At 35.6% G+C, this 15,654-nt stretch overlaps 1 protein-coding gene across 3 annotated transcripts in view; it reads left to right on the top strand.

Annotated features, from left to right (window-relative positions):
- Positions 1-15,654, top strand: part of STAG2 (stromal antigen 2) — a 155,607-nt gene that overhangs the window by 63,279 nt on the left and 76,674 nt on the right. For 2 of the 3 annotated variants that reach the window (XM_006885059.1, XM_006885058.1), the window contains 2 exons: positions 8,058-8,201; positions 11,958-12,036. In XM_006885059.1, coding sequence (XP_006885121.1) covers positions 8,158-8,201; positions 11,958-12,036 — 123 coding nt within the window. In that variant the 5' untranslated portion in view covers positions 8,058-8,157. Of the gene's footprint in view, positions 1-8,057; positions 8,202-11,957; positions 12,037-15,654 lie in introns of those variants that run through there. The other variant, XM_006885057.1, reaches the window with a different exon arrangement.

Here is a 15,654-nt window from a genome sequence, read left to right as displayed (position 1 = left end):
CTGTCATAACGCCGCTTTCCCTGGGCATACAGAGAGTCTTTGCCCTTCTTGTACTGTGTCACTTTGTGGGGCTGGTGCTTGCCACACTTTTTGCAAAAAGTCCGGCGAGTTTTGGGAACGTTGACCATGTTTGCAGGAGCCCTATCCGCTCGAAAAGGAGGGAAAAAGCGTAATTAGGGTTTTTAAACTTGTGTAGGTGAATACAATAAATACAGTTTTATAATAGAGCTTCCCAAGAGTTTTTGTAAATATTTTACTCTATGAGGTTATGGACTTGAAGTATGAATAAGTTAGATTTTAGGAACTTAGGTGGTTTCATAATTCTTTATGTAGCCTGTGATTAAACTTCTCATAATTTATTTTTTTTAAACTATTACAATAAAGTACTAATTTAAAATAACTGTGAGCCCACCACCCAGGAGCTCTGGTGGCCTAGTGGTAAGAAACTGCACCTCAGTTCCAAAGACACACAATGCCATTTAAATCTGACAGCAAGGATAGACAGTCTCTTCCCATGTGATTTACTGCTTCTGAAAACCTGCTGGAGGTTCAGTTATGAGTGGTTCCAATTGAACAGCACAGAACAACAGTATATACATATTAACTGTTTTCTTTGCTTATTTGGTTAGTCTTGTATCCTATAGGCTTTTTTTATGTAGCAAACTTTACCTGTGTTGTTATACACTCACCATAATTATAATGTATGAATATTACATTAATTACATTAATGTATTCACTCCATGGTTATACATTTAAGTAGTTCCTATCTTTAGGTACTATAATGATGGTAGCATTTCAGAAAGATGTATATTAATTTCCTAATTTGATTCTTAATAGATAGAGGAATGAGACCTTTTTCTGGGAGGGGTGTTAAGATAAAGGGTGGCATGTGCTGTGTATATACTGAGTTTGCCAGCTTTTAGCAGTTAAATATTTTTAGAGAATTAACACACCAATCTACTTTTAAGATCTCCTTCCTTCTCCAATTAAATATGGATTCTGAAGAAGCTTGTTTGTGATGGCTCTTTCCATAGCTTTCTAATGTCTGTCTTCAGATTACTTGGAAATGTATTAAGAAAACATAAAACAGTCATCATTTGAGAGGGAAAAAGTGCCTCAAAAATTTAAAGTGATTTAAAAATAAAATTTATTTTCTTTTACTTTGTGGGAGGTAATTTTAATGAATTTGCAAATGTTTCTTGTTTAGAGTTGAAGATCCAAGTGGAACTGTTTATCATTTTTGTTGTTAGGTGCTGTCTAGTCACCTCTGACTCATAGTGACCCTATGTACAACAGCTCTGAAGCCTGCCTGACTTGTCCTGAGCCAATCTCAATGACTCCAACACATCTACTCCCATTGCCCCAGTTACTGTATCAGTCCATCTCCTCTGGGGTCTTCCTTTCTTGTGTTACCACTCCACCTTTCCAAGATTGATGTTCTTTTCCAAGGACTGATCCTTGCTGGCCACAAACCCAAAGTATGTGAGACAGAGCGTCAAAATCCTAGCCTCCAAGGAGAAACTTGGTTTCACACTCTCTAAGACAGACCTATTTTCTTGGCAGTCCATGGCATGTTCAAGATGGTTGTCTGGCATCACAACTCAAAAGGAAGAGCAGAGACACTGAGTAACAAAATGACAGTTTAGGAGCAGAAGCTCAGGGCAAGATCCCCAGTACTGCATCAGGCAAAAATCTTTCACTGAAGCTGGTACAAGGGTTTTGGGCTTATATCTTCCTAAACGTGAAAAAGACATCAGCGTGAGTGACCAGATCAGTTTGAGGCGCAAGACCTCACAGAAGTGACTTGTGTACTAAGGCATCATATCAATGGATGGGGTGTGTGTATATGTTAGTATGTGTAAGTGTCTGAGTTTATCATTAGCAGGCAGGTTTTTTTTATTACTGAACTCAATACAGAATCTAAACGTCAAGTGACATGTCATAAAAATATTAATTACAGATAACTTGAAAAGTTAGGCTAAACAAATTTGTGCTTTTATATATTTGTTTATGTAAAAATATGTACTACTTAGCAGCACTGTAATAGATGGAGAAAAGATTGAGGTTGTTAACAGCTTCAGCTTGCTTGGCTCCACAATCAAACACTTGGTACCAGCAGCCAGAAAATCAAAAGACAAATTACATTGGGAAAATCTACTGTCTGGGACATCTCCAGAGCACTGAGGAACAGTGATGTCAGTCTAGAGACAAAGGTGCACCTGATCCAGTCCATGGTCTTCAGTTGGACAGTGACTAAGGACAGAAGAATTGATGCCATTGAGCTGTGGTGCTGGAGAAGAGTCTTTGAACATTCTAAGGACTGCCAGGAGAAAAATAGATCTGTTTTGGAGAGGGCGAAACCAAATTTATTCTTGGAGGTCTTGGAGGCAAGGATTTTGAAGCTCAGTTTCACGTGGCCAGGAGGGGAGTAGTCCTTGGAGAAGGACATCATGCTTGGAATGGTAGAGGGACTGCACAGGAGGGGAAGACTCCAGATGAGATGGATTGATAGAGTAACTGGGGCATTGGGGGTAGGTGTGTTGGAGTCATTGAGACTGGCTCGGGACAGGGCAGGCTTCAGAGCTGTTTGTTGTACATAGGGTTGCTTTGAGTCGCAGACAACTTGATGGCATATAACAAATATATACAATCAATTATTTATTTTTAAATAATTATTTGTAGATATATTTACCAATTTTTAGGAGCATACTATTAGCTTGAAGCTAAAGAAGTGGTTTACACAATTTATGTACAAATACGGTCATTTAGATTTCAATAAGAAGAAACAAGTTGGTTGTGGGGGATATTTTCCCCCAAAAGAAAAGTATTGAGACTTAACATAAATTTTATTCCTATGCTTTATCCTCCAGAGTTTTCGTTGTTTAGTCCTCAAAAAGTTGTAACATAGAATTTCAATATGAAAAAATACAGTAGCCTTAAAAACCTCTATTTTAAAAATTTTCCTTGACACTAGGTGAGAGAGCTCCACCTTGTGATCTAGAAGCATATTTTTTTAAAAAAATTAAAATGTGAGTTGATTATTAAACTTTTACTTGATTTGACTATTATGTATTCATAGACATAAGGTGGTATTAAGTATGTTTAAAGATCTTTTTCATGAAGTTTTTCATCCTTAGTCTTGGGGAGGAGCAAATTGTGTTTTTATACAGTTGAAGACATTGAAAAGAAAAACGGGAAAATGTTCAATTCTTCATCTGCAGGTTAAAATTGATAGTTAAAACAAGTCCCTAAATACCAACACCAACTCACCTGTTCCATTTTTCTCCCTTTTGAAATTTTTAAGTTCTTTTGGTAAACTTAACTTTGATGAACTGTTTCAGTGGCAAATTGGATATTTAAAGAATGATTAAAGTTCTAACAAGGGTATATTGAATTTAGGATTTTGTTTAACAATAGGCAATAGAAGCAAGTACTTTCTAGTAAAAATAAGTTTTTACATTTCTTGTACTAGTCGTTCTATAAAGGCAAAGGCAGGCCATTGCTGTTCTGTTAACTGGATCCTTTTAATTGGTTGGGTGAAATTTTAGTATTCAGAAACTTTGAAACAAGCATTTCACTGGGACAGGAATTTGACTTGTCTTGAGATCCTGATGCAGTTAATTTCTGAGTTACTGTGAACTCTTCCTTGCCCTTGCTCTTAGAACCTTGAATCTGTTTGACTTCTGTGTGAAAAAAAAAATTTTATATAATTGAAAAGGTTTCAAGCTATCCCCCCCTACCCCCCGCCCAGTCCTAACCACGGCTGTTGCCATCCAGTAATGGAGTACTAATATCTACTCACATTTAGCAATTCCAACTTCTGATGACCTTACAGGAGGACAGCCTAGAAATGTTTCAGAGGCTTAAACCTTGATGGAAGCAGACCTGTTCCTCCTCCTCCCATGAAGTTGCTATCAAGTTTAAACTGCCAGCCTTTTGGTTAACAGCCTTGCCCATTAATATCTATGCCACCAGGACTTCCCTCTTGCGCTAGAGTAAAGCTAAATAAGAACTTTATGAACCTATTCTAAATGATCTGAAAATTTCTTAAAACCGGGCTGCATCTCACTTATTAGGAGACTACCTTTAAGTTAGATCCCTTAACTGAGTGAGAGAATTATGTCTTCATAAAATTTGTTTTGCTTTAGTTTCCAATTACCAATTGTATTTTTAAGATTATTACCTCACAAGACTTCTAGCTTTTATACTAGAAATTAATTTTGTCCTATTTAGGGAAATAAATACTACTTGTCAAGTCTTCATGAGCGGCTCTGTAAATTCAGGTGGCTCATAAAGCTCCATCTGACATACTTTGAGCATGTGGCCTGAAGGGACCAGTCCTTAGAGAGGGACATTATGCTTGGGAGGGTGGAGGGACAGTACAAGAAAGGAAGACCGTTGATGAGATGGATTGACTCAGTGACTGGAGTATTGAGGATAGGTGTGCTAGACAGTAGGTTAGCTCAGGGCAGAGCAGGGTTCAGAGATGTTGTACATAGGGTCGCTATGAGTTGCAGGCGAGGTGACTTGACAGCATATAGCAGCAACAACAACATACTCAAGGTTGCACTTTTGTTCTGTTAGATGTGTTTTAATTTTCTTCAGCTTTAACTTTGTGTGCTTGATGGTCAGTCCCCGGTCTTGTGTTAACTGATGACATTCATCATCACAGACAGAATGTATTTAATTCCTGTGCTTCCCATTTAGTACGGTCCACATGAATAGTTACTGTTGATATTGTTGAAGAAAAATATATCCAATAAATAGGTTGTTGGTCTTGGGGCCGAATTCTACCATGTGATCCATCTTTGACATTATTTCTACCTATTTTTCCGGCTCTGAGTGTTCCTTGTCTCTAACTTTTTAATTCCCATTACCAGTAATAATCATTGCATGTTTGTACCGGATTGCAATCAATTTTAAACTGCAAAATTTGGCAAAAATCTTCATTTTCTTCATCTTTGGCATTAGTGTTTGGTACATAGATTTTAGGAATAGTCATGTTAATTGAGTTTTCTTAGTATATGTAAAGAGAGCCCGGTAGTTGAAGGAAGTTTGTCTGGTAACCTGAAGGTAAACCCACCAGCAGTTCCCCAGGAGAAAGATGAGTAGTCTTACCTATGCAGTTTTCAGGCTCTGAAAACCCACTGGCCGATCACGATCACAGGTGAATTAGATTAGCCTTGAGGGCAGTAAGAGGGAGGGTACATATGGGGGAGCTTTGGTGACCTAGTACCTAGGGAGTTGCATTGCCAGCCCAGTGTTTGGCTCAGCTTTGAGGGCAACGGGAAGGAATATACTTATGGGGAGCTTTGCTGACCTTGTACCTAGGGAGTTGCATTGCTAACCCAAAGGTGGCATCTGTCTGGTGATTTTAATCCACTAGTGGCTCCAAGAGAGAAGAGATGGGTGCAGTCTTCCTCTGTTCTATTTACAGCCTTGGACACACACTCGAGGAGATTCTGACTCAGTGGCAATGGCTATTATACTATCATTGACAGCTTTCTATTTCAGAATAGATCTTAAAATGTTGTGTTGTTTTACATTTGAATGCCAGTTTTCATAAATTTGTCATTAACAACACAGGAAACCATATACATCCAAAATGTTCAGTATCAGTCCACTTTAGCTCACCAATGTCTCAAGGATTAGGAACCATGGTGGAATGAGTAACATTTGGGTTGCTAACTGGAAGATTTTAATCCACTAGCCACTCCTAGGGAGAAAGGTGAGCAATTTCTTTTAGGAAAGGTTTATTTTTTACATCCTTGGAAACCTGATAGATGCTTGCTATGAATGGGAGCAGCAGTAGCTGATAATAGTAGTTAATGGCTAACATGTCAATTTTTATTTTTTCCATTTCATTTTTAACAACTTCCAATCATCCTAGATTCACGCATTGCACATTTCATGGTTTTATTATCACTGAGTGTTTGTTGCTATTCAGGAACCTCATGAGAAATGGAGAAAATACTTATTTCCAAGATATCGTTTTACTTGGATCCATAATCAATGCCCTTGAAAGTGTTTGTTCTCTTGCAACTGATTTATTTCACTTAGTATGGTACCTTCTAGGATTATTTGTATTGTAGCACACTTTGGGACATCATTTCTCTTTTTGGCTATGTTATATTCCATTGTGTGCATACACCACGTTTGCATATGTGTTCATCTGTTGATGGACATTTGAGTTTTACCTTTTTGACTAATTAAAAGTGAGGTTGTGAATATTTGTGTTGAGGTTTCTGTGTGTTCTTGTTTACACTTCTAGATGCACTGAGAAAAGAGATTGCTAGGTCATATGATAGTTATTTGTTCATCTTTTTGAGGGTCTGTCAAACTTTCCCCACTATAATTCTGCTCTTTATTTTCAAGAATGATGGGTAAGAATCCCAGGTGTCTCGATCACCTTACTCTTTGGAGTGTTGCCATTCTAAGGGTGTGTATCTTAACATGGTTTTTATTTGCATCTTTCTAATAGTTAATAAAGGAGCTCTAGTGACCTAGCAGAGAGGAAGTTCCAGTACCTACAAAAGTAGATGGTTCAAACCCACCAGCTAGTAGTACATGGGAAAAGATTGGAAATCTACAAGTCTGAAAACTCACTGGAGTGTCAGCTATGAGTTAGTTTATACTTGATGGCAATGAGTTAGTGTTTGGTTTTTCTTTTTTTAATAAATAATAAGGAGCCCTAGTGGTTCAGTGGTTTATATATTGGGCTGGTAATTGAATCTTTTTTAAAAAATCGCCCACTTCCGTGGGGTTTCCAAGGCTGTGTAATCTTTACTGGAGGAGACTGACCATCTTTCCTCTGTGGAATGACAGGTATATCCACATGGGCCTTTTAGTTAGTAACCCAACATTGTACGCACTATGTTGCTGTTTGTTGTTAGGTGCTATTGAATTACCTATGACCCATTAATTGAGGGGTAGGCAGTTTGTATCTACCAGCTGCTCCTCAGTATTCTGTTCCTGTAAAGATTTATAGCCTGGGATGCTCTGAGTTACAAGTTAGAATTAACTCAACAGGCGTGTCTTTGTTTTTTTTTTTGTTTACTAGCTAGTAATACTGGGTATCTTTTAATATGTGTGTTGGCCATTTGAACATCCCCTTTGAGAGACTGTCTTTTCAGGTCCTTTGCTTGTTTTTAAAAATTGAACTTGTTGGGGGTTTTCTCCTGTTGTTTCAAGTTGTTTACGTTATATCTGTATACTAAACCCTTATTAGATAGAGTTCCCACAAATTTTCTCACTCTTAGCTTGCATATTGTCTCTTACTTTTGATAATCAAGCCCTTTGAAAGAAACAGCTGCTTTTTAATGTTTTTCCCCCTTTCCCCTTTAGTCTTGGGTTTTTTAAAACATTTCCTATTACTGTTTAAACGTGTCACAGGGATAACAAGTCCAGTTCTTTTTAAAAATTAGCTAGAGAATCTTAACAAATAATTGAATGTGATACAAACGTCTTTATCTTTGCTTCAACTTTGTGAACTAGAATAGTTGCAACAAATTTATCTAGCAGATACAAAAAATATAAATCCCTATTGATTAAAGCATCAGGATGCACTTGGGGAATTTAGTTTTGTTGTGGCTTTTTTGTTTTCAAGCTGCACCTTTATTGGTGGAGGAGGCAGTGGGGGGGGGTTTGGCTGGCTGACGGCCTCAATCTCGATAGTGTGGCCCATTCTGGACGATGGAGTAGAGCCAGTCACCTGGGGATAGTGTATATTGCACATCCTAGTGCCTTTGACCTCGTATTGTGGAAACAGGGCACCCTAAGTCACATCTTGGGCCATCAGATTCTGAGCTGCGAAGAGGGCCCGGGCCCAAGGCACTCTCTCCATGTAATTGCCCATGAATGTAATCCCAATGGTAATGGGTTCCAGATGTGTCCTGTGTGGTCACCCTTAATTTTCCAGCCCCAGCCTTCATTCACCAGCCTACCTTCTCCAATCAGGAAGCTGTGGGGGTGGGAATTTAGCTTTTGAGAATAAGTATTTGCTCTCAATATTTTTGGTGCATTTATAATAAATTTATAATTTTCCCTCCACTTTTAAGGAGTTGTCTGTTATAGAAGAAAGGAGGAAAACATCATTTTATCCACGTAAATATATGAATATATTTCTGACATTGGAGCGTTCCAGAAGATGATAAAGAAATGATAGCAGCTCCAGAAATACCAACTGATTTTAATCTACTTCAGTAAGTAAATGATATTCTTAAATTCTTAAATGGGAGCTCTGATGTTGTGGTCTGTTGGGAGCTATGTTACTAAACTAAAAGCAATTCTAATCCAATAGTAGCTCCTTGGGAGGAAAATGAGCAAGGAGGTTTACAGCCTCAGAAACCCATTGGAGGACCAGTTGGTTCTAATTCAATGGCAGGGAACTAGTAAATCCTTTTTTCCCCAGAAACACGGGAAGTTATTTCTGCTTGTGAGGCTATAAGAGAATATATAAGTTTTGAAGTAACTTATACTGACACAGACTGGGCTCTTGTAAATACTTATTCCGAACATATTTGGGGTCTGCGTTTATTTAATCATTTGCAGACTATAAAACTTATATTTCTACTATTCAATTCTGGGTTTTTTGTTAATTCACTTTTTTTTGGTAGGATCTACATAAAATTCTTAAAATGTCCTCATTGCTATTATGTGTCATCAAATTCAAACTAATTCACAGCTGACGCTCAGCAGGTTTTCAGAAGCAATAAAATGAGAGGGGGTGGCTCATTTTTCTCCTATGGAAAAGCTTTTTATTTTAATTACTCCTTGGTTAAATTTGAGGTATTTTATATAATAGAAGGAGCCTTGATAGCATTACTAACCCAGAGGTCTGAGTTTGAGCCCACCAGCTGTGCTGCAGGAGAAAGATGGGTATTCTCCTCTAAATATGTATAGCCTCAGAAACCCAATAGAGGTTTCCATTAGTACAAATTGATCTGATGACAGTGGAATTAAATATAACAGGTTGTCACACTAAGTTTCAGTTTAATAAGATACTTCAGTTAAAGTATTTGTGGAACTTACAAATTTTATTTTATGACTATCTATCTGTATCTATATCTATATCTATATCTATATCTATATCTATATCTATATATAAAATTAGAGTCTGGAATATACTTCAGATTTAATTTAGAAAGAATCTGATTATTGAAAATTTTGCAAGCAACTAATTGGTACAGTTGTACAGAGTGCTAGCCAGTGTCTGCTTTTAATGATATATTTGCTTTTCATAATATTGCTTTCTTTAGAATAAAAATTACAGCTCTATTAGCATGTTGCCAGTATTTAGAAGTATGGATTTTAATGTAATTTTCATTTCAGTATATATTTACTTTCCAGATTCTTGAAAACAAAATTTATTTAGAGCAGGCTATATAATAGGTTAAGAAAACAAAAAGCAAACTTTTTATTTAACTAGCATCAAATTGGCAGTAAATCACTTTTACTTAGTTTCCTAAAATTAGTATCTAAATAATTTTGTAAGTAGTTTTCCACTTCTGTATATTCACAATATTTAAAAAAATGATTCCTAAAAAATGATTCCTTCATTTTTATCTGTATTAACTATGAATTTATATGTAATGTTTTCAATCTTAAAAAACAAATACAGATCAGATTTATAAATACAGTAATAATAAAAGTCAATAATAGTTAAAATTAAGGTATTTGATTGACATTAGAACTGACTTAAGGCAGAGTTCTTGTCATTCTGCCATTAGTCTAAATTTTAAATTTTTCTATAAAAGTTAATTGTTAAAAGTATTAAATGCCTGCTGTATATGGGATGTTATATTAGATACTGTCAGGTTCTAAATCAGAGCATTTTATGTGGTCATACTTTAAAAATATAGACATGCAAAATCCCTTGATAATATGCTACAGAAAATATTATAGACTATACTATTAGTATAACTTGATTAATTAGAACATTAAACAAGATAACATAAGAGAATTTTAAGTGTGGGGAGCATTTGGGTATGTGTAAGAATGATAAAGAGACTGGAAGATTTAGTCTTATAATAAAACTCATCAAATTTTAAACCACTAAATCATTAACTCTGTATACTCCATAAATATATTATGTCACTTAGGGTAGATGAGTTTTTGGTTCTTCTGAGCTTAAGAACATTGGAAACATGAAAGAACAACAGACCTTGGGGAGTATTTCATATCTAATTGCACATATTATAAACTCTCCTCTTGATTCTGTCAGCTTTCTTAAGAAGCCTTTTTGGTTAGCAATCAGACATCTGGTGGTTTATTCTTTCACTTGAGGATTGATAGCCTGGAGATGAGGATTAAGAGTGTAATTGAGCCTGTGATTTACTCTGTGACCACTGGAATATTGGGAAGACTAGTGATTATAGACTTAAAGCAATTCCTGAACTTTCTAGAGAGCTGATATCCTTTTGAGGAGGAAGAAGTATTATTTATACACTGAGATATTTATGAACATTTTCCAGGGGTTTTTTGCAAGGCCCTTTATGTATGCGAAAAGAATATTGATGATAACAATCTTCTTCAGATGTCACATTATAGTGGTCATTCAGTTTTGGGGGCGTTAATTCTGGGAAACAGAATTTATTAACAGTTATTTACCTCTCAGCATAACAGGAGATTATAGATAGTGCATTCTCATTATCTAAAAGCTATAAATAATAATTTCCCCAGCTTTTTCTTTCTTTCACGTTGTGTGCCATCGAATCAGATCCGACTGGCACAGGAGGAGGCTGCCCCTCCTTCTCCAGTGGCACATCTGATGGATTTGAACTGTGCACCTTTGGGATTGCAGCACAGTACATTACCTTTTTAAAATTTTAAAACCTTTTTTCTATTGTGATGTGAGTAAAATTTTCAAAGTATATTGGTTTTTCATTAGCTTTTATTTACTATATACCTCATAGCTTCTGGACAAATGGTTCTTCTGGCAATAAGAATGGAAATTGAAGAATTTCACTTAGAGAAGACTATGTAGAACGATATAGTTTACTTTTACTTTGATAACACACGGTTACGATGATAAAACCTTTGTTTGGTGTATATATAACTCACTTCTAAACTCCAGTATAACCCAAATGCCAAGATAAATGTGTTTTTCCTTAAGAATTTAAAGGAGGGTATATTATTATTTAAGGTGGTCTGGTGATGCAGTAGTTAAGCATTTAGCTGGTAACTGAAGACGGTTTCTGGTTCTAACCCACCAGCTCTGTCAGAGAAAGACTTTATAATCTGCTGTCATACAGCCAAGGAAACCTTTGGGACAGTCTGCTCTCTTGAGTTACTATGAGTCAGAATTGGCTTGAAGGCAATAACAACAGTGTTAACTATGTAAATATCTAGACTCTTGTGTTACACATGCAGCATATATCACACAAGCATATTAAGTCTTTCTGCTTTCTTAGGTGCAAGAGAAAAATCTATATCATACGGAGTATTTCTCATATCAAATAAGGAAGAATTTGTTTTAATTGTAGGTTTGTATTTTAGAGATTGAAGACATTTCAGAGATTTCATTCTTTACTGAGCACATACTGTTTATAGATGAGGAGATTAAGGCCTTGAGAGGTATTCAGGAGTCAGTTAGAGGATCTTAAACATTGCTAAATGTCCCAATTCAGTCAATACTGCGTGTTAAAATACAGTTTTCCTTGATCGTCATGGTCTTTAAACTAGAAAAGAAGGCATTGTAACAGGACACCTTGGGGTTACTGTGGTGTAAAATGTTTAGATACCTGTGCTTTAGAAGTACTGGTTTTATAGTTGATTATATAATCTTAGATGTTTGGTAATGTGCATTTATATGATGTTTTTAGAAAGCATCTTAATGACTTTTAATGTTAATGGGGATTATTGCAGTGAGCTAACCAAGCCTTTCTTAATTTCATGAAAATGGGGAATTCTATCTCTATGTCTATGGAAGATTTTAAATAACTATTTTTCTTTCACAGAGAGTCAGAGACACATTTTTCTTCTGACACAGATTTTGAAGATATTGAAGGAAAAAACCAAAAGCAAGGCAAAGGAAAAGTATGTACCATATATATTAATGCATTTTAGTTTGCAAGATCATGCTGTTGTTAGTTGCTGTCGAGTCGCCTGCAAGTCATAATGACACTATGTACAACAACCATAAACCCTGCTGTATCCTGTGCCAATCTCATTGTCTCTGACACACCTACCCCTATTACCCCAGTCACTGAATCATGGACATATTTGTTTTAGGGTCAGTCTATGTTACAACAATTTCTATCTTTTAATCTAGTTGCTTTTGTAAAGTGTGTGCGTGTGTGTATCTCTGTCATTCTTTTGGCTTCATTTTAATTCTTCTATGAACAGTCAAACATAAAGTGATAAATAAAGAACATAAAATATGACCTGTTTAATCTGATGGATTAAAGTTGACAATTTCTTATACTTCCAGGTGATGTCAAAGATAAAAACGAAACGAAGAGAAAGTTGAGTTCTGAGTCCATATATTACATGTTTAGAGTTTGCGTATTATATTTAAATAATTGGTTCTGTGTGTCAGAGTGTATTTAAAGACATTGTGCAAATGATGATTTGTTTTTATTGTTTAGCTTTTTCCCCTCCAAAATGAACCTAGTTATTTTTATTCATAAAACAATAGTTTTGAGAAAGCTCCAGTGTGAAAAACATTGTATATGAACTTTGTAAGTAAACCAGTATATAATACAAATTTGCTTTTATTAAAAAAAACAAACAAACAGTAGTTTTGCTTCAATAGAGCCATACTATACAGATTTTTAATATTATTGTAAAATTTATGATATACTGTTAACAGTTTTTCTGTAAGTTGATATGGCTCTCTTGATTTTTAATGGTGACATAGCAGTGCATTTTATAGAACCTGATTTAACTTGTGTGACAGAATTTATAATTTTTTATGTTTTCTTAGTCCCTTAAAAAACAGAAATTTAAAAAAACTAAAGTATAAATGACGTAGTGTTATTAAAGGAAATGAAGGAGAGGGAGTAAAAATATTTAAAGATAGCTATGATTTTGAAAGTGAGCTCTGGTGGCTTAGTAGTGGTAAGGAGTTGTGCTGCCAAACTGAAGGCATGGTGTTTGAATCCACCAGCTGCTCCATGGGAGAAAGATGCACAATTGTATCTCCTCCTGTGGGATTTACTGTTACTGAGCAGATTCCAACTTGATGGCTCAAAACACAACACACATGTAAGGCTATAGGGAGCTCTGGTGGCTTAGTACATAGAAGTTACACTGCTAACCCAAAGGTTAACTCTGTGGTAGTTTGAATCCACTCTCTAATTTGAATTCAATTCAAATCCATTAGTGGCTCCAATGGAGAAAGTTGGGCGTTGTGCTACTATAAGCCTCTCCAAAACCTCCTGGTGAAAGATGGACAGTCTCTTCGCATGTGATAGATATGTACAGCCTCTCCAAAACCAACTTGAGGGTCAATAATGTACCGATAGCAATGAGTTAGAAACTTTGATTTTATATCAGGTTATTAGAAAGTAAATTTTTAAATTGTTTTGATTTAATTTGTAAATTGGAACTAGATTTTTTTGTGTGATTTGAGTGAAAATCTAGGTTTGCCATTTAATAGTTTGTAGACTTTTTTTTCACATTGATTAAAATAACTACACTATGATAACGTTCTCCCCATTTCCTCCCTGTGGTTCCCATTGCATTAAACCTTTTATCTGTCCTTCCTGCCCTCCAAGCTTTATCTCTGGGCGAATGTTGTCCTTTTGATCTTCTGTGGTTTGGCTATTCTAGAATGTATTCCTCCCTGGTGTTAACTCATTTTTATAGGCCTGTTAGACTGAAAGTTGGACCACTGGAGTCATTTCAGTTCCAAGTTTGAGGAATGACTAAGTGGTCTCACCATTTTCTGTCATACCAGTCAGTCTGGTCTTCCTTATGGTTTTGAGTTTGGTTCCTCATTTTTCTCTCACTCTGTCAGGGACATTTTATTGTGGTCCCCTTTCAGACAGGTAGGCAGTGATAGTTGGACACCATATAGTTCTGATGTCGGCCCTGGAGACTGATATTCATGTAGTAAGTCAGTCCTTTGAACTATTGGTCTTTGATTCCCCCCCCCCTTCTGTCCATACACAGGGAGGGACTAATAATTGCGAGTTAATGACTCGCCACAGTTTGATACCTTATGTAGCTACTGCTATTGTGGTATTAGGGATTAGATTAAGGAAGCATTGATTGTAATAAGAGCAACAGCTTTTTGATAATATGCTATGTATAGTCTGTGCAGCAGGTTAGTACTTTTCTATGTTATCTAGTTTAATAGTAAGTAAACATATATGTTTTCTGTACTTTATAGATCTAGAGAAATTCATTTATTAAAGGATTTGAACCCAGATTTGTCTTAAATATGTTAATCTTTAAGACTCTAATGAGCTTCCTACACTATTGCTTTTAGACTCTTCCTTTTTACAGGACAGTACCGAGGGTTGCATATTTGCATCTTGTATTTCCCCTTATATTCTCGCTCTTTGTATGTGGTTTTCTCTACCATATAGCATATTTATTGAAATTTTAATTGTATTTTTTAATACTGACAAGGAATACCAAAGCATATGTTAAATTGCAAATATATAGCTTTGTGTTGTAGTTCTGGAAGATCTTTATTTTTATCTCCGAAACATTTCTACCATTAACAAATATTTTGAAGTTACAATTAGGAATTAGGATTTAGATTCACAAAGATTGAATAAATATTATTTACAAAAGAATATAAATTAACAAGTCATTTTTCAATTATTGGGAAATAGTTGTTAGAGCAGGCTGATTTTGAACTTTCAAAGTAGGATGAAGGACCTATGTAATAGAGTACAAAACCATAAAGGCTCAAATTCATTAAAAAGAAATTTACAGACATGTCTATATAGCTAAAAACTTACAGGCTGGATTGTATGTGTATATGTTTTAATATTTTAAAATAGAAAGTATGACAAAGATTATGTGACCTCATAGATTCAAAATATTTATTAACTGTCCCTTTACAGGAAATTTGCCAACCCTGCTATATATCATAGAGAGGTTTGACTCTAAAATGAGGCTTAGAAGTTGTCTGATCTTGGAGACAGCATATTTGTCATGTAAAAATTTTAATTTCTCTAATTACGTTTTAGCCTGGAAGCAGGAGTGGCATCCACTTCCGAAATGGCTTGCCTCCCTAAACTCTATGTACGAGCAGTGCTCAGGCCTTTCATTCATAGGGTCACTATGAGTTGTCTACAACTCAACGGCACCTAACAACAACAATAATTATGTTTTAGAAAAATGAGGAGCTTGGATTAGGAACTGATTTCCTTTTTTTATTAACAAAGTACAAGTGCTGTGGGGTGTATTTCATAACCAAGACATGTAGGTAACATTTTCACTGAGTTATGGGTCCTCTTTTTCAGCATTGTTAGTTTCCTTACAAAAGGGTTTCGTTTCCATAGTACTCATTTATTGCGTTTTCATAATAAAGAGTGTTGGAGGCAGGGGTCAGACCACAACAAAAATAAGATTTAATTTAGCAGTAACAAAAATCAAGTTAAAGTGTTGAACAAATTATAAATTTATTTATTTATTTGAGAAGAATTTTGTTTTTCTTACTGTCTACTCAAATCTGTACTTTTTTCTTTTTTTATT

Source organism: Elephantulus edwardii, unplaced genomic scaffold (genome assembly GCF_000299155.1).
Source record: "Elephantulus edwardii isolate Elephantulus edwardi_28Jun2011 unplaced genomic scaffold, EleEdw1.0 scaffold00040, whole genome shotgun sequence".
Taxonomy (NCBI): domain Eukaryota; kingdom Metazoa; phylum Chordata; class Mammalia; order Macroscelidea; family Macroscelididae; genus Elephantulus; species Elephantulus edwardii.
The sequence above is the reverse complement of the archived record's forward strand: the minus strand, read 5'-3'. Positions and strand labels throughout refer to the sequence as shown.